The sequence below is a fragment of the Leptonychotes weddellii genome, chromosome 2 (genome assembly GCF_054177405.1).
Source record: "Leptonychotes weddellii isolate Sample4059 chromosome 2, ASM5417740v2, whole genome shotgun sequence".
In the NCBI taxonomy this organism is placed as follows: Eukaryota; Metazoa; Chordata; class Mammalia; order Carnivora; family Phocidae; genus Leptonychotes; species Leptonychotes weddellii.
In genome coordinates this window covers 68,573,567-68,598,990 of record NC_138370.1, presented here as the reverse complement: position 1 = coordinate 68,598,990, position 25,424 = coordinate 68,573,567, and the positions used below count along the sequence as shown (strand labels likewise).

Here is a 25,424-nt window from a genome sequence, read left to right as displayed (position 1 = left end):
TAGTATTTTTAAGTTCTGCCAATTCACCTTTTATTTCTGCCCTTAGAGACTCTATGTTGCCATTAATTGATTTCTCCATTCTAGCCATTGTCTTCACAATTGCTAGCCTGAATTCCATCTCCGACATCTTAGTTATATCTGCATCCATTTGTAAATCTGCAGCATAAGTCATAATCTCTGAGTCTTTTCTATTTTGGGGGCTCCTTCTCCTAGTCATTCTGTTGATGGGTGTTTGAGGGAATGTATAGTGTCCAAATTATTGACCAGAACCCAAGCAAGATGCACCTGTTTTCTTGGGACCTTAGGGTTGCTGGCATCTTGTTTTCCCAGCCTGTCTTCTGCAGGAGGGGCCTGCCACACTATTACTCAGGCAACCCTGTTCAGGCGGAGTTGCCCTGTGCCCCTGTGGCAGGGGACGGGCTCAGTGGGAATCAGTTTTTGGGGCTTTTGTTCTCTGGTGGCTTTCCGCGTCTCTTCCGCGAGTCAGAGCAGAAAAGACCGTTTCCAACCCTCTGCCTCAGAGCAGAGAGATTGCAGTCTGTTCTTCAGTGAGCTCTCCAGGCCACACTGTCTCCGTTTCTGTCTGTGCTGCTATAAACTGCAGCGTCCTGGGTTGTGCGCCCCTCCGCAGCGCTCCCAGTCCTGCCTCCGGGTCGGGGCACGTCTCTGCCCTTTGTGCTTCTAAAACCGGCAGCCACTCCCAGTTTGCCCGCGCGACCCCACCGCTCCGGGTTTCCACCCCAGGGGCTGCCCTAGAGTCCTTTCCCCGCTGCTACTGGTCTGCGAGTCTGTGCCCCGTCTGCAGCGCGCGAGGCTGTCGCTCACCGGCAGTGTAGGATCCCCACGACCAGGCACCCTCCCGCTGCCATTTATCCTCCGATATCTGCCCGGGGAATCATGGCTCCCCGCTTCGTGCCTCAAAACCAACCGCCTGCGATATTCTGTTTGTAGTGATCCAGATCTTCTTATATCTCAGGCTGGTTTCATGGGTGCTCAGAGTGGTCTGGTAGATATCCAGCTCAATTCTGGGGACCAGTTGAAATAGGGTCCCCCTACTCCTCCGCCATCTTCCCCCCCTCCTCTCACATTTCCTTTAATACATGAGAGCATGTTCTAAACATGTATATTTATACTAAAGATGTGTATGCAAATTATTTGAGAGCATAAGCTAAATGGAAACAAGTTTAATGACACAAAATCTAGAAGGAAGAAAGTTTTCTTACATGTCACAACCAGTGCAGGGAACAGTCAGTTTGAAAGGACAGTGTGACATGTGTGCCCAGCAGTTTTCCTAGCATGTTGAAATCCATGAGGGTGTAAGTCTGCTGCATGCAAGGCAGAGCAGAGAATCGCAGAGAAGTAGAATCAAAACCTTTTCCTTGTGGTACCTGACAGTGGACTCTGCTTTTGGACCTTTTCATTTACATGCACCAATTTACAGTGCAGCCTTCGATTAGATTATTTCCAATACATTATACAAAAGATTAATCTCCCTTTACATTTACTTCAGCAAAAGCTTATGTTCAGTTACCTTGTAACATTACTTTAAAAAACATTCAACTTAAAATTATCTAATATCTTACTTGCAGATCACTTTCTTCCACAATCCAATGTAAATATTTAAAAAGTCTATTCATTTCATAACAGAAGATATGACCCAACTGGACTTTGCATGCTCAATTTTCAGTATCTTTGAAAAATTGTAACTAACTCCCGAAATCTACAAAAATGCTTGATAATGATAAAGCTGCACAATATAATCATTGAACAAACTAGACCAATATCAGAAAACAAATGAAATATTTGTAAATTCAACATTATTAACATATAACATTAATGTGAATTATTTAAATATCTAGTGGGGAATAAACATGTAAATATAATTTCTAATGCAATGTTAATGTCAAGAAATTGAGTGAACTTTGAACTTCTGCCAAAAGTCATCTGAGAACAAAAAGGCTTTTTAGTTTTAAAGCTCTTAAGGGAGGGGCGCCTGGGTGGCTCAGCCATTAAGCGTCTGCCTTGGGCTCAGGTCCTGAGACAGAGAGCCCCGCATCGGGCTCCCTGCTCCATGGGAAGCCTGCTTCTCCCTCTTCCACTCCCCCTGCTTGTGTTCCCTCTCTTGCTGTGTCTCTCTCTGTCAAATAAATGAAATCTTTTAAAAAAAAGCTCTTAAGGGAATCACATCAGAGAGAAAGAGGTAAATGACACCTTTCAGTCAATTACCACTGGTCTCAGATATACCAAAAGAGACCCTTTCCTCAAATTCTTTCAAAGGAGTAGAAAGATAATCATGGCAAGGACTAGTCTAAGACTCCTGTAACTCCTCTAGCTCACTAATTATGTGACAACTAAAAAGAACCACCCAGCATAATGAAACACAGGTTAAATCCAACTCTCTGCCAATTCCATTCCTACACCAAGAAACTAAGGAGAAAACACACAACCATGATGCCTGGCTTCATTTGCAATGCACGACCACAGGTCTCAACTGGATCCTTAGTGCTTCCAGCAATGCTCCCATACTCCAGTTAATTCACTCTCCTAGATGGCAATTGCACATTTTATCCTCTCATCTCAAATGTTAATATCACCTACTCCATCATCCTTCTCAGCTGCTGAGAAAAAAGTAAAAATCAGAAGACAACAAAGAAAATGAGAAGAGAGCTAAGAAACAAAAAGTCATCAGAAACTCCCAAGTGCACTCTTTCTACCCATCTTCATGGATCTCTATCCACACACTCTGTCTTCTCTCTTTATCATCAATAAACGATCCAAGCTCCTACTGAAGCTCATGCAACCCAAAACCCTTCTCTTCCACTTGACCAAATAAATTACTTCAGCACTCTCTTAAATAAACAACTTCCTCTCAACTATATATCCCCATCATGATAGAAACATACTATCATTTCTGGGGCACCTGGGTGGCGCACCTGGGGCACCTCAGTTAAGCATCCTACTCTTGGTTTCAACTCAGGTTGTGATCTCAGGGTCATGAGATTGAGATCCATTCAGCACTAAGTGGGGCGTCTGTTTGAGATTCTCTCTCCCTCTCCCTCTGCCCCTCCTGCTCATGCTCTCTCTCTCTCTCTCTAAAATAAATAAATCAATCTTAAACAAATACTGTCATTTCTGCAATTTAAAAAATCTTGACCTCATATCCCTTTTTAAATACAGCCCCATTTCTCTCTTCCCTTTTGTAACAAAGGACCTCAAAACAGTTGTGTATACGTTCTGTCTCTAACCATTCTCCTCTTATTCTTCCTTGAGCCCATTCCAAACAAGCTTTTGCCCTTGCACTCCACAAAACCACTCTGGTCGAAGTTACCAATAACCTCCACATAGCTTAATTCGATGGTCAATTCTCAGAATTCATCTTACACAAGTTATATTATCAGAATTTGACACGGCTGATCAGACCTTCCTCCTTCCAACCCTTTCTTCACCTGGTTCCAGGATACCACACTCTCTTGTTTTTCCTTCTGTTTAATCTTCTCTGTTTCCTTTGCTGGTTACTCCTCATTCTGACCTCTTAATGTTGAAGGGTCCCAGAGCTCAGTCCTTGAACTTCATCTCTTTTCTAACTATGCTCTCTCTGCAAGTAATCTCATCCAATTTTTGCTTTAAATACCCTTTGATTAAAAAAATAATAGAACAAAACAATAGAACAGATCAATGAAACCAAAAACTGGTTCTTTGAAAAGAACAACTAAATTGATAAACCTCTAGCAAGACTCATTAAAAAAAAAAAAGAAGAGAGAGGACCCAAACGAAATTACTAATGAAAGAAGAGAAATAACAACCAACACCACAGAAATACAAACATTGGTAACAGAATATATTAAGAAAACCTATATGTCAACAAGTTGGACAACTTAAAAGAAATGGATAAATTCTTAGAAACATATAAACTACCAAAAGTGAAGCAGGAAGAAATAGAAAATTTGACCAGACCAATTACCAGCAATGAAACTGAATCAGTAATCAGAAAACTCTCAAAAAACAAAATCTAGGACCAGACAGCTTCACAGGCAAATTCTACCAAACATTTAAAGAAGAGTTAAGTACCCATTCTTCTCAAACTATTCCAAAAAATACAAGAGGAAGGAAAACATCCAAATTCATTCTATGAAGCCAGCATTACCCTGATACCCAAATCACATAAAGACATTACAAAAAAAGAGAACTACAGGCCAATATCTCTTATGAATATAGATGCAAAAATCCTCAATAAAATATTAGCAAACTGAATCCAACAATATATTTTTAAAAAATCATACACCATGATCAAGTGGGATTTATTCCCGTGACAAAAGGGTGGTTCAATATTCACAGAAAAAGCATTTTATAAGAAAGATGCAGAAAAAGCATTTTACAAAGTACAATGTCCATTCATGATAAAAAAAAAAAAAACCCTCTGCAATCCCCTCTTCACCTACTCAGTCAAAGTCTTGGAGTCATTCATGACCCCTCTCTTTCTCTCATATCCCACATTCAATTCATCAGCATATCCTCTGCCTTCAAAATACATCCAGAATCCAACCACATTTACTGCCTTCATTACCATCCTACTCTTCAAAAGACACCAGTAAGAAAATGAAGACAAGCTACAGACTGTAAAAAATATGTACAAAGCATATATCTATGCTTTGTAATGAAGGACTTGTATCCAGAATATATAAAACTCAAAAAGCTGATCAATAAGAAAACAAACCACCTAGTTAAAAAAAAAAAGAAGAAGAAGCCAAAAGATTTGATATTTTACCAAAGCAGACATGTATAGCAAGTAAACACATGAAAAGATAATAATGCTTACCATTATTAGTAGCTGGGAGCTATAAATTAGAGTAAAACCACAATGAGATACCTCTAGATACATATTAGAATGGCTAAGTTAAAAAGACTGGCAATACCAAGTGTTGATGAGCTATGGAGCACTGGAACTCCAGACACTGCTGTCTGAAACATAAAATGGTACAACCACTTGGGAAAATGGCTTGGCAATTTCTTAAAAAGTTAAATATATACCTGTGGTCAAAGAAGAGTGCTTGTTTATTGATAGAAATGGTCCACTTCAGAAGATATTCAGAAATGATTTAGAACTATTTATTGGTGATTCTTCCCTTGGTTGAAGATGCTAAACCATATACCTCCAGATGATCCAAACATTCCACTCCTAAGTAGTCCCAGGAGAAATGAAAGTACACATTCACTGAAAAGTTTCATACACAAATGTTCATAGCCCCAAAGTGAAAATGCCCAAATGTCCATCAACAGGTGAAAAGATAAACAAATTATGGTACACCCATAAAAAATAAGAATACCCAGCAATAAAAAAGGGCTGAATTACTGATACATACAACACAGATGAATCTCAAAATAATTATGGTGAAAAAAGAAGACAGAAAAGAAAAAAAATGTATTATATGTGTGTACACACACACACACACACACACATACACACACCCACATATACTATATAATTCCAGTAATACCAAAAACATACCAATAATTCCAAAAATACAAACTAATCTACAGTGACAGAAAACAGATCAGTGGTTGCCTGGGGAAGAGAGACAACCAGAAAGGCAGGAGAGAGGGATTACCAAGGAACACAAGAGAGTCTTGAGGATAATGGATATGTTCATTATCTTGATTGCGGTCATGGTATCACAGGTATACATACGTCAAAACATTAAATTGTTTCAATGTATGCAGCTTATTGTATGTCCACAATAATTCGATAAACCTATTTCTAAAAAGAATATAACAGGTACTTAATAAATATTTTCAGAATAAATAAAGTGGATGAAAATAAAAACAAATGCTAAGAAAGCAAAATCCTAAGAATGAATCCTTTTTTTTTTTTGAAGTAGGAACCCCTTATATCTTCCCTTCTTGAATAGTATTCTTTTCTGAATGAGACACTGTAAATCGAAAAGGGGGAATAAGCTATCATGAAGCAAAGTCCCTCGGTATGAAGTTGTCATGCCTTTCAGCCAAGAGGAACCACCTCTAAGTAGCCCTGAAATGGACAACTGTTGTCCCAATATACAAGCACTCTGCCACAGTCCTCTAGCTGCTGAATAATCTCTTTGAACTCATCTCAGAAACCTTGCTTCAGGGCGCCTGGGTAGTGCAGTCTGTTCAGCCACCCACTCTTGGTTTTGTTCAGGTCATGATTTCAGGGTCATGAGATCAAGCCCCATGTTGGACTCCCGGCTCAGCACAGAGTCTGCTTGAGATTCTCTCTCCGACTGCCTGCCCCTCCCACCCCCCCTCCACTCTCTCTCCCTAAAATAAATAAATAAATCTTAAAAAAAAAGAAAGAAACCTTGCCTCATTTCTCCTTTTTATATAATCTTTACTTGTCATTAAGTGTATATTGACCCTTTCTCCACAAATTTAGTTTGCTAGAAATTTTTTAAGAACCAAGGAATGGCCATAGGGGTATCCTCAGCTCATCAGTCTGGGAAGGAATCCTTGGATTGCTTGTCTTCTGTCTCCCAATTTCCCACTGAGATAGAAAAACCACCATCTCTTTTTCATTTACCTCCCTTGCCCCTCCTCTTTGAAATCCTAACTTCCACTCATCAGCATTAATTTTAGCATCATCCGAATTAATGAATATACCTACACTTCTTTCATAAGCTGCTATAGTTATGCGTTTTCTGTGACATGACTTCTTCATCATAAAATTAAATTTTAAAAATAAAATAAATAAATAAATAAAATAAAAAATAAAACAAAATAAAAACAAATAAAATAAAAGTAAAGCATCTACTTATGTTTAAATAAAGTTAGCCCTATGACTCACCTCATTTCCACCAACTGCCTTGGTTAAAATCACTGCCGAAGACACAGGGGGAGGCATGCAACCTACTGTCTGCAAACTGAAAAATAAAAGAAAATGCAATTATAAGGTTTTTTCAATTATAAATAGCAATTCTCAAACTTTCAGCTCATAAAAAAAAATGTTCCTGTTGCTGTAACATCATTAAAGAACAAGCATGACATGATCATATACTTCTTGGATTCAAACCGTAGTAAATTTAGTTTTTCTTAAATTATGTGTATACTCCCCAGATCATGACAAGAAGTCTATTCTTTTAGTTTAGGATAGAAAACACATTGCATAACAAGCAAATGAAACTATGAGTAGTAAAATCTAAATACTAAAGATATAAAACATTACTTATCACCCAAAGCATGGATATACTTTCTACCTAGATCGAATATACATTCTAGACATAGCGAGTTGCTGGCCTGACTAAAAGTAGAAAAGTTCATATAGGGAACAGAGGCCACAGAGTGCCTGACTTTAACAAATTTTAAGTGCAGGATTACAGATGACCTCTTCTCGCTTTTGTAAGAATGTATCGTTTAATTTTGTAAGAATGTATCATTTAAGCTTTATGCAATGAATTTACATTATCTCTGAAATCAGAAAAAAGAAAAAGAAAAGCTTTAATTCATTTTGACTGAAAATGAGAAAACACTTTTAAAAGAATTTCCAGTTCAATTCAAGTCTTCTTTTAAGGTCTATTTTCCCAAGTGATGCTTAAATTGTCTGTCCTATTATCAATTCCCAATCTCTGAGCCTTTCTCATGATCATCACTATTATCATCACTGATACTTACTAAGCATTTACCATTTATAACAGATACTCTTCTAGATACTTTACTCACTTCTTCCTCACAAATATTTAAGGTAAATTCTATTATTTTTCTCATTTTACTGAAAACTGAAGTTAAAAGAGAAGTTAAATAACTTGTCCAAATTCACAAAGCCACCTACCAAGGATTAAACTCTTATTCTGGCATCTAGGGTCAAAGACTTATCTAGGCCTACTATTCTAGCCTCTCTGCATTCTATCTTTCCTACCCCCAACACTAGGGACAGGTCCTCCCAGGTATTTTCAATCTTTCCCTCTTTTCTGGCCCCTTCCCTTCTATGTACAAAAAACCAGAGCTCTCCCTGTCTTAAAAAAAAAAAAAAAATCCTTCACTATTTATTGAATACATATCACACATGTGTTCTATAGTTAGGATACTACACAAGGATGTATATATATATATTTATATTTATTTATATATATATTTATATATTCCTACCTCCAAGAATATTCAATACACAAATGTAAATAAGTAACAGCAAAATGAGTACTGTTGCCATTACATTTCTAGCCCCAACCACCATTCCCAAATTTGTAGCTGCCTGTGACAGCCACCTCAAATTAAACATGTCTAATATTTTCTTTTTTTTTTAATGTTTTATTTATTTATTCATGAGAGTCAGAGAGAGAGAGGCAGAGGCAGAGGGAGAAGCAGGCACCCCATCTAGCAGGAAGGCCGATGCGGGACTCGATCCCAGGACCCTGGGATCATGACCTGAGCTGAAGGCAGATGCTTAACCATCTGAGCCACCCAGGCGCCCCCATGTCTAATATTTTCTAAAAAATCAGCTTCACCTCTGAATTGACTTATTTCTGTCAATGGGATACTTTTGGTGGGTTTTTTCCTAATGTCCAGTTTGAAACTTTGGAGTTACACGTGGCTCCATTTGCTCCTCATAAATCAATTTATTACCACAACCAACTTCCCATTCTTCCCATGACTGTTGCCAGCATCCCTCTTCAGATGCTTTTTGCCCAAGTTTGGACTTCTATAAATGAATGGTCTCTCTACCTCCATTCTTTCCCTTTACACAGCAAGGTAAGAAGGATGTGCTCAAAATATTTATTTATTTCAATGACTTAAACATGCTCCTGAGGTAGGAGTCTGCAACTCCCTCACATTAACATACTGTGTACTCTCAAACAGGGGGAGGGGAACAGAGAAAAAGTGGGCTAGTAAGGGCTTTCCCTAAGTTAGTTAGGCCAAGTGCATATTCCTTTAAGCTTCATATCCTGAGGTGAGAATTGTATCTTAGCTTCCTGAGATTGTAAGCCCTACTCTACTAATAACACACCCAGTACAATGCTATCAGATTAATCTTTCTTAATGACCACTTTTTAGCATATTGTTCTCTTGTTTAGTACATTTAAGAACTCCCCATCATCTACAGATGCAAACCCAAACGCCTCAGCCCAGTAGTTCAGGCCTTCTGCCACATGGCTGTGAGGAGATTTTTTATCTTTGCCTCCCACTAACGCCTTATTTTTGAATTCTCTACTTTAGAAATACACAACCTTTGCTGAACCTCTTACCCTTTAACTCATTACACTACTTACCTAACAACTCATATGCTGCCCCACTGTGGTTGGTTACTATTTTATATCTCCCACATATCCAACTACCCTGGATGTTCCCTGAATACAAGAAAAATGAGTTAATATCTTCCTATTCCTTGAGTGCCCTTTACATGGGAAACAGTAACTATTTGTTCTTACTATGCATCATACATTGCTGCTCAAAAATGATGTCATCATAGTTCTGCCGTATTTTATGCTTTTCGGTGAAAATTTTATGCTCGTTCTCTCCAACTCAATCTGGCCAAACCAGCAGTTTTAATTTCCCCTTCTTGTCCCACTCTGTTTCTCCTCAGCTAAGAAAATGATGCCACCAGTTACCCAGTGGCTCAGACCCAAAACCCAGAAGTCATCCTTGATTCCTCCCTGTCCTCCTCTCTCCACATCCTATCCCCCTCTAGGTTCCGAGAGCTCAGTAAATCCTCCAGCGCCCATTTCTCTCTACTGCACGGTGACCTTACCACAGGAGCCTCCAAGCTGCTCTCCTAGGCTTCTCTCAGCCCCTCTACTATCTATTCTCCATGCAGCAGCACGGACAATAATTTGAAAATACAAATCCGACCACGACATTCCGTCATTTAAATCCCTCCAGTAGCTTTCTGTCGCATGCAGAGTAAAATCTGAATGCTTTTATCATGGACCTACAAGGCTCTGTGTGACCTGGTCCCTGCCTACCCTTCCAGCTCCAAGTCATATTATTCTTCCTCTGTATCACCAGGCTCTGGCCATCATCATCACTTTCCTGACCCTAGCACATACCAGGCTTATTCCTGCCTTACAGCCTTTGCACATTCTTTCCTTCTGCCTAGACCATTCTATCCCTAGAACTCTGCCATCTAAATTAATCACTGGTCTGCCCACCCAACCACTTTCAACCATATCACAGTTTTACTTCCCATCACTTATCTCCATCTTAGTCATCCGCTTACTTGGTTTATTGCCAATCACACCCAGGTCTTCTCAACCTGTAAAACTAACTGGCACTTTGCCATTTTTGTTCACTATTGTTTCTCTAACACCTATAATAACTCCTGGCACACAGTAGGAAGAAAACAAGTGACCTGAATAGATGAGTAAGTGATCTCAATTGAGATCCTGCACACCGTTACCAAAGCAGACAATAAAAGTATGACTATCCTCATTATTTATAGGCAGGGAAAGTAAGGTTTAAATCTATGACATGACTTCTTCAAAGTCACACAGCAAGTTAGGGGCAGGGTCAGAAAGGGATCTCGGGACTCTAAGTTCAGTGTTTTAACTATTAGACTATTATACCATGCTGCTAAAATGTGGTTAGTTTTAAACCACTTCAAATAATTTTTTAAATTCATTAAATCCCTTTAATAAACATGGCATTTTTAATGGAAGAAAAGAGTCTAATAAAAATCTATTGTTAATTCAACTATCATATCAAACATAGAACAAGTAAAAAAAGTGTTTGTTCCCTATATATATTTTTTTCTTTCCTATACATTTAAAAAACATTTCTTAGACTCACCTACTATCTGTATACGTTCGGTAAGATACAGAATGTACAAGCTAAAGCACCCAACTGACAGCATATCTAACATCTTCTATTCCCTTCCATCTCTCTCCCAACACAGCTTTTTAAAATTCCCAGAAGAGTGTCCATCCCAGAACCTTAAGATTAAACATGACAGTGTATTTTAAGATTGTGTTATAATAAGAGCACACTTATGTTGATGAGCACTGAGTAATATACAGAATTGTCAAATCACTATATTGTACACCTGAAACTAATATCACACTGTATGTTAACAATACCAAAATTACAATTTAAAAAAATTTACTAATAAAACCCTTAGATAGAAGAAAAAAAAGATCGTGTTTTAAAATTCTTTGGTGACTCTCCTTGATGAACACTATTATTTTAAAGGATAATAATTTTTCAAATGTTTTTTTTCCTTATAAAATACCACACATAAGCCCTTTTGTATATAGTTGCCACAGAAACAATAAAGTCACCACAGATGCCTCATTAAAAGTGGACCCCTCCAAATATTTAAACGTACCCTTTTAAAAGCCATTCATTGATGGGTGTGATTGATAAAAGCTGAAGAAAAAGCCATATTGTTGCTGGGAAGAATGCAAGTGTAAAGATCTGAATGAAAAGGTGCAGTTTTATATGCACCAAAGCACTGGTCAGCTCCTGCAAAAATGAAAGACACAAAACAGCAAAGGTAAGAAAACTATTTTTCTGAAGAGAGCCTGATACTAAAATAATATCAAATAAATTAGTTTTTAATTTGGAGTTATTTCAGAGCTAAAATCTTTACCTCTAAGTATATGCATAACAGACTTTAAGGGGGGAAAAGAGGTATTTTTATACAAAATTTCTGAAAAATTCTCATTTTTTCTGAATATACAATATACCCCAACAATTCAGATTTGTAAAATTCTGGACCAAAACTGAGCCAAGTACCTTTACATTAGTATAGACCTAAGGATTGTTGACGCTATGAACAAACAAGTATATAACTACTTAAGGACCTATCACATTTTAATTAAATATGATTAATCTCTAAGAAGGCCTCACTTTGGCAAGATATTACCAAATCTACACACAAATAATAATTTTTAAAAATGTTTTCCCCAACAATGTTCTATAATTCAAAATGGCTTTTTCCCCCCAAATCAACTTTCTGGATTTTTTTGCTAATGCTTACTGAACAGCAGCTATGTGCCATGCTCTGAGCTTGTCACTTTATGTATGTTATCTCATTTAATCCTCACAACAACCCCACCAGATATTATTAATCTATTTTACTGAGGAGGAAATTGAGGTGGGGAGCCACCATTCAGTGCAGTTCAGAATCAAACTCATTTCTGGTGATGCTAGCAAACTCATGTCTGTTTCATCCATCGTGCCGCACTACTGCCCCAGACGAAAGAAAGTCACATTAAACACGACAAACCAGGGCGCCTGGGTGGCTCAGTCGGTTAAGCGACTGCCTTCAGCTCAGGTCATGATCCTGGAGTCCCGGGATCGAGCCCCGCATCGGGCTCCCTGCTCGGCGGGGAGTCTGCTTCTCCCTCTGACCCTCTTCCCTCTCGTGCTCTCTGTCTCTCATTCTCTCTCTCTCAAATAAATAAATAAAATCTTTAAAAAAAAAAAAAACACGACAAACCAGGCACATGCTCTATGTCTCACAGCTAAAAAAGGATAATGAGTTAAATTTGGGGGTTCAAATATGTGCAAACTAACTAACAAGCACTTGCATTTGGATTTCTTTGAGTTATAGCATTATTCAGTTGAAATAAATTCAGAAAGTAGCATAAAAAATACTGTAAAAATAAGTGCTATAAAAAAGTCCAATAACATATGCAAGAAGTCATTAAAGCACAAAGATGCCAGAGATTCACTGGTTACAAGCATAGCACTGGACTGCCTCCCCTCGTTCAAGTAAGACATTTAAGAAGTCCTGAGCCTCAGAGACATTAGCCGAAGTCCATCAGTTGGATGGACAGTGGGTTAATGCTGACTCTGCTCACCACGTTCAGGGATCTGTCTCATCGGCTCGCACTACACATCTCCCTGTGTGAAGACACACAGCAGTGCTCTGTGGCCACCAAACATCTCTAATGACACCTAAGTAATTTCTGGCCATCTGGGTCTAACTTCGGACAGATGGGAGGCCCAGGGCAGACCAGAAGCCACACCAGGCCCATGGATCAGATCTAAGATCAAAGGAGTCATCCTTACACCGTATCAGAATTCTTAAAGTTTCACCCTGAGAAAAGAGGAGCACCAGCAGTTCCAAGAATGCTCAGCAGTTTCAAAACCAAATCCCACTCAAATATACTCAGATGTGGTCGATAAATACCAAGTAAATGTTAATATTTTAATTTTTTAACTGTAACAAAATGATGAGCCAGAATGCAGTTACTAAGGAATTTGCATATACTTTAGATAGGAATATGAAACAGCATAACTTTTCTGAAAAGTAACTTGGGAATATATTTCAAAGACTATAACACGATTCACATTCTTGGATCCCGAAGTGTTATGTCTAGGTACTTATTCTAAGGATATAAAATGTGGTTATAAGTATTTATATACAGAATTGATCACGACAGCATCATCTAGTATAGCAAAATTAGGAAACAAATTAAAAGTCCAAAAATGGGTGAATAATTAAGTAACTTAAGGTATAACAAGACTGTTACGAGCTAGTGAAAACCATGTTAAAACTGTGTTGACAAGCATGTGGTAACACAAGATCTCTTCCCTACTTAACCAGGAGAAGTATAAATTGGCACAACTTAGGGACAGCAATCTGGCAATTCATTCCTTCAGTCAACAAACACTGAGAACCTGACACTCTTCGAGGTACTTGGAATATCTGTCACAACTTACACTGCACATAACATTTGACTTAGCAATTCTACTTCTAGGAATTAATCCTTCACATTTTCTCCCAGATGTGGGAAAATGGACAATTTTTAGGTTATTGTCTGCTGCATTTTTTTAACAGCGAAACCTTAAAAATTACCTAAATGTCCATCAATGAGGACTAATAAAATATATTATGACAAATTCATAAAATGGAATGCTTTCCAGCATACAAAAAGAAACAAGGAGTTCTTTATGTACTGACATGAAACAATCTCCAAGATAGGTTTTTTGAGTAAAACAAGACAGGGTGACAAGCAGTACAAACACCACAGCTTGAAAGGGGGGCACATATGTTTTACACAGAATATCTCTGGCAAGATACAAACTATTAACATTGGTTATCTCCAGATATCTGACATAGGGGAGAAAAAAAGACTCCTCATCATATATACCTTTGTACCCTCTGATTTATGTTCATAAAAGTAAACAAAATGTAAATTTTATATACATGAAGAAAAATTAAATTAATATATTAAATTACATGAAAAATTATAATTTTACAAGTTACATGGGAAAAAAGATTATGTGTGGGCATAGGTGACATATATGCAAGTATACATATACAATTTTTTAAAATATTTCCTTTTTAAATATTCTGTATGTAAAACATGTTTAGGAAAAAAGGGACTAAAAATCACAGAGATGTTACTACTAGTTGTTTTTATTCTTTCTAATCTTTCTACAATGGGGAAATACTACTTTTATAATCAGAAAAAGTTATAAAAAACAAAATGTAGTTTAAAAATACTAGCTGATGTAATAAATGACAATTATAAGCAATTGCCATCGCATCAGAACAATGGAACAATAAAGAATCCAGCAAAACGAATCACAAAGGCTGACCATGTTGGGTCATGAGGGGCCTTTTGACAACAGCATTATATTTTCCATATCTTCTTCATACAACCATAAAGATAAAATACGGTAACAATGGAAAACAAAAAGCCAGTGAACACTATCACATCCAAAATAGTATTATTCCATACATACCCATGCAGAATTTAGGGCCATATACTCAGATAAATGCTGTCATGAATAATTGAAAAGTTGATTCTGCATGACATTTTATTTATTCACATGTAATACAGGTCAAATTCCATTAAAATAAACTTAAGGAGAGACTCCAAATACTGATTATACCAGAGTTATCACTGACAGTATCAAAAATTGCTTAAAATCAGGGACTCTGACTGAGATGTAGAAAGATTTTCATACATACCAATTTCCCTTCTAACCCCTATTTGACCTTTATTTGATTCAGTTTCTGAGAATCAGTCTCATAGCTCTGGGCTGGAAACAAGCAGCAAGAACCTAAAATTTAAAATTTGCTATATTTACTTCTAAGGTAATAGAACTTCAAAAAATAATCTGTTTAGGAAAATAAGAAAAGATCTGTATATTCTGCCCTACTCAGGACCCTTTCCAGGCCCTGAGCATTTTGCTCATCTTTGTTTCCAACCCAGTGCCAAACACAGTGCCTTGTAGCCACAGGCATTTCATGGTATTATGAGATTGGTCCTGTCATGGTTTGCTAAGTGACAAATCCTCTGAAATTGTAGCTCCTAATTAGCTAAACATAAAATATATTTCAAATGTGACTTATTTGACTTTAATACATAAATTTTCATAAAACATTTCAACAGGTATTTTAAAATCTAGAAATAATCATAAAACTGAAGACAGCATTAATCTTTTTAGTATTAACACACAGTTCTTTATGATTTTAATAAATTAGCAAGACAAATTTTAGGATATACATCATTACATCAATGTATGGGTAACACTGCATGAAATGTTCAGTATAAATCAAACTTGAATGGGACCACTATAAATGCTCAAATAAACTCAAGTCAATAATAATTTACTGTCTCCTGTGTGTGAAAATGCACTATTCTAACAGGGCTCAAAAACAGTAGTCCCAGCTGAAATAAACGTAAGATTATTAACTAGAAAATAAATAACAAGACTGCTACCTCCTAACTTAAAACTGTTCAGTTGCCCAGGAAATTAGCAGGGCTTAAAGATGGTTTCACATACAATGATGCAATCTAGAACATCTTAAGTTAAATGGATCTTGAAAATGACTTAATGTAGTATAGTTTGAAAAGGGCCATTGATGGAAGAAATGGCTTTGATGGCTACTTAGATACCGTGATAAAGCACAGGATTAAGGCATTTCATCATTAGATCCAAATTAGCTGGATCTGAAGGTTTCCTAGGTGCTTACAGAAGACTTTGGTCCTTAGAGAAATGCTGATAAGCTGACATTCTTCCTTCTTAAACTCCTGCATCCCACAAAGTTGGCTACTTTACAGAATCACATTAAGCAAGAAACTAGGAGTGAGAGAATCAAGTCTCTTGCCAGATATCTCATGGCATAAGTAACAGCTGTAACCGTTAAGCAACCACCAGGGGACATAGTTAGAGCAACGTCCCAAGAAGAGGACTTGGGTAAGGCAGCTGCTCTGCAAAGGGCATTAGCCACAACCAGCAGGAAGACCTCCAAGGAAGAACAGTCCAGCACCATGTGAGTAGCAAATATTTTTCTGTATCACTAGGCCCCATATTTGAGAACCAATAGAACGAAGATGTTGACAGAAAAAATCTGTGCCCTCTAAGAACTGATAATAGTCCTTTCGTGTCAATATAATTTGCAAAAACTAGATTTAACACATTTAGGAAATTCTATCCCATGTCAGTTATTTTCAGAAGAACAGGTAGTAAGGATAGTCAGAATTTTTAACACAAATTTATCAGATATTACACAGGGATCCCATCTATATAAAAAATGCTCCAATAGAAAGATTTATACCAACCAGGTAACTACAGAATACATAAATTTAGTAAAACCATATTTTTTCCATATTGCTATTAGGATGGCCAAAGAAAGAGGTAACTAAATTCGGTCCTCATTCAAATCACACTTAAAAGAAAATAAGTAAAGCAAGACATGATGCTGAAACAAAATTTCAACTTTTAAAGCTATCCCCCCCCCAAAAAAATCCTTGCATAGTAAGATTTCCCTAACTATATAAGAATAAGCATCTTAGAATAAGAACTTTAAAAACCCTAAGTAATTCTTTCAAAAATAAATAGACATTTTTCTCCTTTTTTTCCCTTCTATTATAAATCAAAAGAGAATCATAAATTCTACTCATTCCTCTCTTGGATGTTAAAAATGTCTGATTTCTTTAATTCTAGGAGAATCCCACATTCAGCGACACCTGGATCAACAAATAACATTATCTACATGTCTTCATGATGAATTGTGACATGGTATGAAAAATCTCAATTTCTCTCTTAAAACATTTATTAATATTTAATAGCTATGCCAGCAAAGAATATACTTTAAAACATACAAATTAGTTAAAAGTTATAACATGCATCATTTGAGCAGCATGAGTCCTGACAGCAAAAGTTCATTCACGGAAGTTATGGAAACCCAACTAAACATCCATAACTTAAATGTGCCACAGTATTCACCACCACAGACACCACCACAATCTGAGGAAGACCTAAAGTAGATGCTTCATTCAGTTCAGTTGCTGTATTAAAAACATACCCATTATAACCATACCTTCAGGGTCTGTGTTGTTCAACTACAAAATTTCTATAATATGTAGGTTCAAAACACAGTCCTTTGCTGAAGTTCAAGTTATCTTTTGTTACAGTGAAGCCTTCAGGCCATAGTTACATACATCTTTACAAAAGAATTCTGAAATTTCAAAATAATAAGCAGAAATTAAATTTTTCTCCCTGCTTATCACATGCCCCATAGGTTACAGTACCTCTGTTTTTAATGATAGTCCACTGTTAAAGAATATTGTTGCAACAGCAATGTAGGAGACGGTTATTTCTGGCTTCAGTGGTCCTAAAGAGACAGAAATGAGTTACTGTTAGATAAGAATTTCCAGCAGATAACTTAGTATGAAAGAAGAATCCATTGGGGGAGGGCAAATGGTGTTTCAATTCTTAGTGTTGCCCTAGTATACTACTGTTCTGACAGAGTTAAGCATTTGCTGCGATGCAGTCTAACTCCGAAGGGGATTTTCCAGAAGGCAAGGACCATGGCTGTCCAGTTCAGCACAGGATCCTCAGACCAGAAGAACACTCTCCTGGGTGAGAGCAGATAGGCAACCTCCTTTAGTATTAGGACCTAATTGCATCTGCCACAGTATCAGTGTTTATATAACAATCAAAATTCCCCAAACCAAAAAAAAAGAGAATCAGTGGAAGAAGGTCCCTTCTCTTTAGCAAATATTACTCCTTCTAGGATACCAGAAATAAAACTTGTATTCATTCACACATTCAGTTCTGCCCAAGGGTATTCATTTCTACAAATATTTTTTGAGCACTTACTATGTGAATGAGATAACACATATAGAGTAATAGAGTACTAACAATAGGTTAGGTTTGCAATTATTATTACACTGTGCCAGGCCCTGGCTATACTGTAGTGAACCAGACAATCCTGATTTTGCCCTCTGGAAAATCCTCTCTGGAATTAGGCTGGCATCACCCCAAATGTGTTAATGCTATGAGGACAATAACAGCAGCCCTGATACTTACTTCTTTTTGTAGCCTATATACGATTGTCTTAAAGACCCAATGTGTTAACCAAAGAACAACATTCTTTTAAAAGATGTAGTCTGAGAAAATGCCATTTTGTACTTATGTACCAGTGGTTCTCCAGCAACTGCAATTTTGCCTCCCACAGACATTTGGCAACGTTTGGAAATTCTTTTTGGTTGTAATAACTCAGCAAGTGGGGTGTGTTACTGGCATCTAGTAGACAGAAATCAGGAGTTCTGCTAAACAACCGAGGAGGCACAGGACAGCCCTCCCAACAACAAAGAATTAACATGTCCAAAATGTCAATAGTGCTGAGGTCAAGAAACACTGGCATATGCCAACATTTTAAAATCTGATCACCTCGTATTTGACATTCTATTCAGCCTTCTCATGCTGAGTTGAATAGTGTCCTCCAAAATTCATGTCCACCCAGAACCTATGAATGTGACCTTATTTAGAAATTGGTTCTTTGCAGATAGATGTAACCAAGTCAAGATGAGGTCTTACTGGATTATGGTGGACCCTAATCCAATGATTAGTATTCTTACAAGTAGAGGTAAATTTCGACAGAGGCACGCACAGAGGGAAGTTGGCCATGTGAAGACAGAGGCAAAGCCTGGAATTATATTATCATAAGCCAAGAAACACCAAGGACAGCCGGCAACCACCACAAGCTAGAAGCCAGGAAGGATTCATCCCTAGAGTCTTAAGTGGGAGCATGGCCCTTGACTTCAAAATTCCAGTCTCCAGAATAATTTCTGGAAAATAAATCTCTGTTGTTCTACAGCACCCAGTTTGTGTGAATCTGGTGTGGTAGCACTAGGAAACTAAGACCCTCCCTTATGCAACAAGACCACAATCATAGCTCCACCGTTCCCTGCGGCCCTCCACCATACCCACAGGTATTGCTCGATAAGTAAGACCAAGCTCAGGAGGGCGCCTGGGTGGCTCAGTTGGTTAAGCGACTGCCTTCGGCTCAGGTCATGATCCTGGAGTCCCGGGATCGAGTCCCGCATCGGGCTCCCTGCTCGGCAGGAAGTCTGCTTCTCCCTCTGACCCTCTCCCCTCTCATGTGCTCTCTCTCTCTCTCTCATTCTCTCTCTCAAATAAATAAATAAATAAAATCTTTAAAAAAAAAAAAAAAAAAAAGACCAAGCTCAGGAAAAATCACCATTCAGTCAACAAATATTTACTAAGCAACTCCGATATTTTAGGCATTTGTACTATATCAGTGAACAAAAAGAAACAAAGATCTTCTCAAATATAGCAATAAATTCTTGTATATACTTGGCATTTAAACAAATTATTTTGCTGAGATCTGAGAAAAGGGAGCAAAAGGAAGAAGGCAAGTGCAAAAGGCATTACATTTCAAGGCAGTAAAAGTATTCCAAAACTTAAAAAGAGGTGCATTTTTTATACTTGTGAGTGAATCTGTCTCTACAGCTCACACTTAGAAATATGTTCTCTACAACTGAGGAAGTTGATTCAGGAACAGATTTTAAAGTCAAGGAATCTGACTTGTTTTGGAAGTAAATGCCTTCCAGGAATTTTAAATTGTTTGTTTGTTTGTTTGTTTGAACTCATTTTTATTCTCCTCCAATCCTGGGGTGCCTGGGTGGCTCAGCTGGTTAAGCGACTGCCTTCGGCTCAGGTCATGATCCTGGAGTCCCGGGATCGAGTCCCGCATCGGGCTCCCTGCTCGGCAGGGAGTCTGCTTCTCCCTCTGACCCTCCCCCCTCTCATGCTCTCTCTCTATCTCATTCTCTCTCAAATAAATAAATAAAATCTTTATTCTCCTCCAATCCTTTGCTTTTTATGAGACCTTATTCTTGTCAGCTACACCTCTGCCCACAGTGGAGCCCCAGAATTTCTATATGGGATGAGTTAAAATGAGCAATGTGGTCACAAAGGAGAGCAGGGGACTTGTCCAAAGATGTACCTCCACAGCAGGGACATGGTTTCCTTAGACTGCATGTTTCTTTGGGGCAGCTAAAGCATCTACATTAGTTGGCCAACAACTATATTTTTTTAAGAAGCTAACTCTTCCATGCTACACACACACACACACACACACACACAAACACACACACACACAAATACACATGATAACTATGAACTGATTGGCATAATTCAGTGGAATGATTCCTGGCTTTTAATGTTTTAAATTCTAGAGACGGGGTACACGGTCTTTTGTATTAGATGCACATCTAAACAACTTTAATCCATGGAAGAACATGATGAAGATATTCCATGTCTTCCTACAATGTACCTTTCAAAAGCCTGGGAGGCTCAACTGGTTAAGTGTTCGACTCTTGATTTCGGCTCAGGGCATGATCTCGGCTCAGGGCATGATCTCAGGGTCGTAAGATCTAGCCCTGCACTGAGCTCCATGCTGGGCGTGGAACCTGCTTTAGATCTCTCTCTCTCCCTCTCCCCCTATTCCTCTCCCGCCTCTCTCTCCCTCCCTTAAAAAAAAGGTGGGGTGAAGAAGGAATTAATTCTGATTTCAAGAAACCTAAAGCCCCTTTGAGAGGTGATCAACTGAAATGCTAATAGATTGCCCAAGTTGGGAATGGGGACCTAGAAGTCACACAGGCCTGAAATAAACACTTGGTAAATATTTGCCCAGAGGTGAGAGTTGAGACTACATATAAAAATGAGATCTGGCCTCTCTCCAAGATAATGATTATATACTCCATGTCACCAAAATAGATCTGAATAAGATCTGAATCTTAAGATGGCTATAAAGTTCAAAGCAGAAATAAAAGTTTTAGCTTTTCCTTTAAACAAAAGAAAAAAAAAAGTTTCTCAGTGAAAATGGAATAGGGTAGCAAAATCAGAAGAAAAATTAGCCAGAAAAAACGAGGCAATTTTTGGGCTCTCCAAATCCATGCTTTTTATTGGGGGAGATAAAAGAAAATGATTTGGAATGCTTAAAAATGCAAGGAACTATTACCATTTCATAAAATCTACTCATCACCAAGTAAATTTCACTTCTAAACCTAATCTAGGATATTAATGCGAACATACTTTAGCTTCAACATGTTTCTGCTTATGTTTTTTAATGGAAAAACAAAGCAGTTTCCTTTTAGGATTTATGTCTTATTAATGTCAATAATCTAAATTAAGATGCAGGTAGAAATGAGAAACTTACTCTGTCCTTCCAAAGAAGGAAACCTTTCTGTTCCCAAGAATGAATAGCACAGTGTTAGACTCTGGTAAACTCTAAGGTGTGCATAGCTCAGGGCTTCCCTAGGTTGCACTGGAACTGGAACAGATTATCAACACCTCAGAATCTACACATTTACATTTACCCCGACTATTTTCAACTTCTCCTATATATTTAAAAATGAAATGTACCTGAGTAAAAAGGACAGGGAACTAAGAATTAAATTATCTAGGCTAGTACATGTGATGCTTTTTCCCACTTGGAAAGTCATTCAACATCTCTAATTTTCAGGTTTCCATTACCTATAAATTTCCTGTGATACATAATTCACCTATTGGCCGTACAGACTGTTTTTAAAGGGAGGTCAGATCAAAGGTATGATATTTTTAAGTGCAGAGGTCTTGCACTTAAATCACTTCAGTATAAAGAGTGTAGTCGTTAAGGTACTGACCCAGGTAAAGATGAAGTGAACATCTTAACAAATTTAAGACTACCAAAACTTTTCCTATTTAAAAGAATGTCTAGGAAACTGTTCTATTGAAAATTGTTCAGTCAATATGAAGGCACTAAAAATCACAGTTCCCAAGTGTACAGAGCCCATAAATGCAACTTATGACTAAAAATTATAAGTACAAAAAAATAGAAATAAAAAAAGTAAAAATTACAAGTACAAAGAGGTGCTTTGGAGGCGCCTGGATGGCTCCGTTGGTTAAGCATCTGCCTTCAGCTCAGGTCATGTCCTGGGATCAAGTCCTGCATCGAATGGGGCTCCCTGCTCATCAGGGAGTCTGCCTCTCTCTCTCCACTTGCCTCTCCCCCAGCTCATGCTCTCTCTCAAATAAGTAAACAAAATCTAAGAAAAAAAAAGAGGTGCTTTTGACCATTCTAAAGGGCAAGATGTAATAGAAACATTTTCAGCAACTATTCTTCTCCTTATCCTAGATTTTTGTTGTTTTAACTTGTGAAGTGAAAGTGTTATTTGGTCTATTTGGAGGTTTATTTTTACTTAAGAGGTTTCACAGGTGGGAAGGTCAATTAAAAGCTCAACAGAATTATCAAGAACTTAGCCTGACAGCCTATATAAGAAATCCCAAACAATCGTTTGTTCTAATTTTTTGGAAAAAGTAATTTTTGCACATGGACAGTTATCAAATCACATGAGTACATTGTTATTTAATATTAGCTGATTCTGCTCTGCTCTTTTGAGCTAAAATTGAGGCACTGAAAATGCCTTTATTGTAGAGTCCTTCTTTATAATATTCATTTTAAATTATTTTTGCCAAGAAAATTTGTATGGGTTTTGCAACTAGTATGAAAAAAAATGGAGAGCCCTGGTGTCCAGTGCCTCTTTCTTGAGCTAGCCAACTAACCAAGGATGAGTCACCTGACCTCAGGTCTCAGTATCTTCAACTGTAAAAGCATCTTGTTGGCTTAAAATATTTAAAGGTCCCTTTCAGCTCTTAACATTCTACTCTTATAATTAAACGAAGAAGTGAATTATCCTGGACTAATGGCTTAAGTACCGGTAAAAATCGGAAGCAATTATTTCTAAGATACGATAATATACCAAAACTTCAAGAGGCAGAGTCAGAAGGAACAAATAAGATTACAGAATCCATCTTTCCTAGGGCTTTCAAGAAGCCCTAGGAAAATGATTCAGCATTCAATAACCCTTCTTCCACAGCATCCTGGGAATATAAAATAAAAAGCATTTTACCAAAGCTAGCCCCTGCAGATTTAAACATAAAGATAATACATCACCTGTAATTACACCTTAACAATGAGCAAATAAGAGATCTAACACCATAAGCTAGAAAGTGTGCTGCTGAAGCTAGTTAAGTGTACATTCCAGATCACCACAAAGACGCTCTAACTTTAATTCTGCCCATCCAGCTAGCTCCAGGAACAGAGGGTACTCATTTGACAGAACTTGAAACAGCATTCACAAGTTTTCCAAAAGCTCCCAGGGAAGCCAGGTCAAAGATCTTCAGAAGGAGAAACCATGATGAACATCAGCTTTATTCTCAGTTACGTATTCTACACATTTTGTATTAAATTGAACATAGAAGGAAAAAACATAAAATAAATAAAAAGTTTTAATCCTCATAATCTTTGTTCATATAATTCCTTTTAAAATATTCCCTGCAGCTACTTCTAAATGGAGGAATTGAGGGTAGATGGTAGAAGGAACCACTGTTCCAATGAGAGATCATTTCATTCACTTCCAACATGTTTTAACAAAGAGGTATATATAACTTCAAATAGCTTACTGAGCACTTCCTAAAAGACTGTGTGTGCTGAATTCTGTTCTTAGTTGTCCCTGTTGTATGACTGACCTATTAAAACTATCAATAAAGGTAGAAACTGACAAGGTCAAAAAGACAATGAATTGAAGAAATTCAATTAATGTTTATGAAAAGTAGGACACGATTGTCTAAGGGTGAAAAGGCAGGGAGGAGAATAAAAGACTAATAATATTTCCAGTCGTTTCCACCAATGCCCACCTCCACATTACAAGGCTCCCACTATTCAGAAACCTGAGTATGATTTTAGCCTGCCTACATTTCCTTGCCAAAATACACACTACACATAGCCTAACACAGACTGTATCTGTTAGAGTGCTAACAACTGAGTCCTGGCAGCACACGGAAGTAGTGTCCTGTAATGAAAAAGTGCAACGTGTCAGTCGGCTTGGGAGTTTCTGAAGCGGCGGCAATTGCAGCAAATCATCATTCTGCAACATGTGGGCCACAAAATCTGAATTGGAGAATGAAGGGTATCCCTTTTTCTTTTTCTTCCCCACCCCCTTTTTTTAAACGTGGGGGCGGGGAAGGGGGGAGATCCGGAAATAGACAAGGTAATGATGGCCACTCCAAGATAGATAAGGAACTCCTGGCAACCTAGCGTCCCTTGGGATAGGATGCTACTTTGAAGGCAAGAGGAGTAAGTTTCACTCTCAGTAAGCTCACTCCTTAACACTATGGATACTCATTGATTGTTCGTGGAAAAGGTAACCTGCGTTCAAATTCCTTTGCCCCATTCCTAATTACAATCTGGGGTCGGTAAATTAAAACATCAGCAAAAGGGCCAAATGACACCCCGAACTGGTCAGTGCCCTTGAGAGAACTATCCACTTCTCGACTAAGGTCTCCCCCTCCTTTCCCAGACTCGAAAATTAGTTTTGAAGTGGGAATCGCGATGGAGCGTTCAGAGGTGCAGCACTTACCCCCATTCACCCCTATAGATGGCTCCAGTTTAGCTCCGGCGATCGCCAGCACTATTCCAATCATGAACCATTCTTTCCTCATTCTCTCCAGCAGCCTCATGTTTGTTAGGGTGGGTGGGTTTTGTTTATTTGTTTGGCTTTTTTTCTTTTTAAGCTGCGATCGCTTAATCCCCGGGGCGTCTCCACACTTTCCACGGTCCCTCCAGACATGCAGCAGAGCAAGTCAAATTGCCACTTGTAAACTAAAGACCAGGGGGTTACTCCGGCGGCTTTGAGGAGGGCTGGGAGTAGTAGTATCCAGTGACAGGGAAGTCTCAGTGAGCGCCGCCATCACTACCACACGCCTCATAATAGACGCGCACGTTGCCACGGCAGCTCTATCCGCGGCTCCCAAGCACAAATGCTCTGAAGCAGACACGGGCCAAGTCGGCCAAGGCAGGCGATCAGATAAGGGAAACTGGCTGCCTGGTGTGGCTGACAGACGCCACCGCCAGGACCTGCGGAACCTTAGGAATGACTGGTGTTCGGAGAGACGTTAGACTTCACAGCCACCCAGCCTTATCGAGGGTCCCGCTCCGACAAACTTTTAGGCACAGCTGCCCGCGCCCCTGGAGCACATCCATGGAGAAACTTTGTTTTGCTTTGCCATGAACTTGCGGGAAAGCTTAGCATGGACTCCGGGCAGGGATTTCTCCGTTGGCAGCTGCGGCGGCGGGGTTCGGGGTGTTTTTTTTGGTGGCGCGCTTCTTCGGGGCATTACGACGCTCCCCCGACGCCGGCGTTGACGTG

At 38.4% G+C, this 25,424-nt stretch overlaps 1 protein-coding gene across 4 annotated transcripts in view; it reads right to left on the bottom strand.

The window, feature by feature from the left end:
• The window catches only part of SLC10A7 (solute carrier family 10 member 7), a 250,575-nt gene extending 225,609 nt beyond the window's left edge, over window positions 1-24,966 (bottom strand). For all 4 annotated transcript variants that reach the window (XM_081811798.1, XM_081811800.1, XM_081811799.1 and 1 more), the window contains exons 1-4: window positions 24,636-24,966; window positions 17,457-17,539; window positions 11,285-11,421; window positions 6,818-6,893 (exon numbers count right to left, since the gene is read on the bottom strand). In XM_081811798.1, coding sequence (XP_081667924.1) covers window positions 6,818-6,893; window positions 11,285-11,421; window positions 17,457-17,539; window positions 24,636-24,735 — 396 coding nt within the window. In that variant the 5' untranslated portion in view covers window positions 24,736-24,966. The remainder of the gene's footprint in view (window positions 1-6,817; window positions 6,894-11,284; window positions 11,422-17,456; window positions 17,540-24,635) is intronic.
• Between the last annotated feature and the right edge of the window lie 458 nt (window positions 24,967-25,424).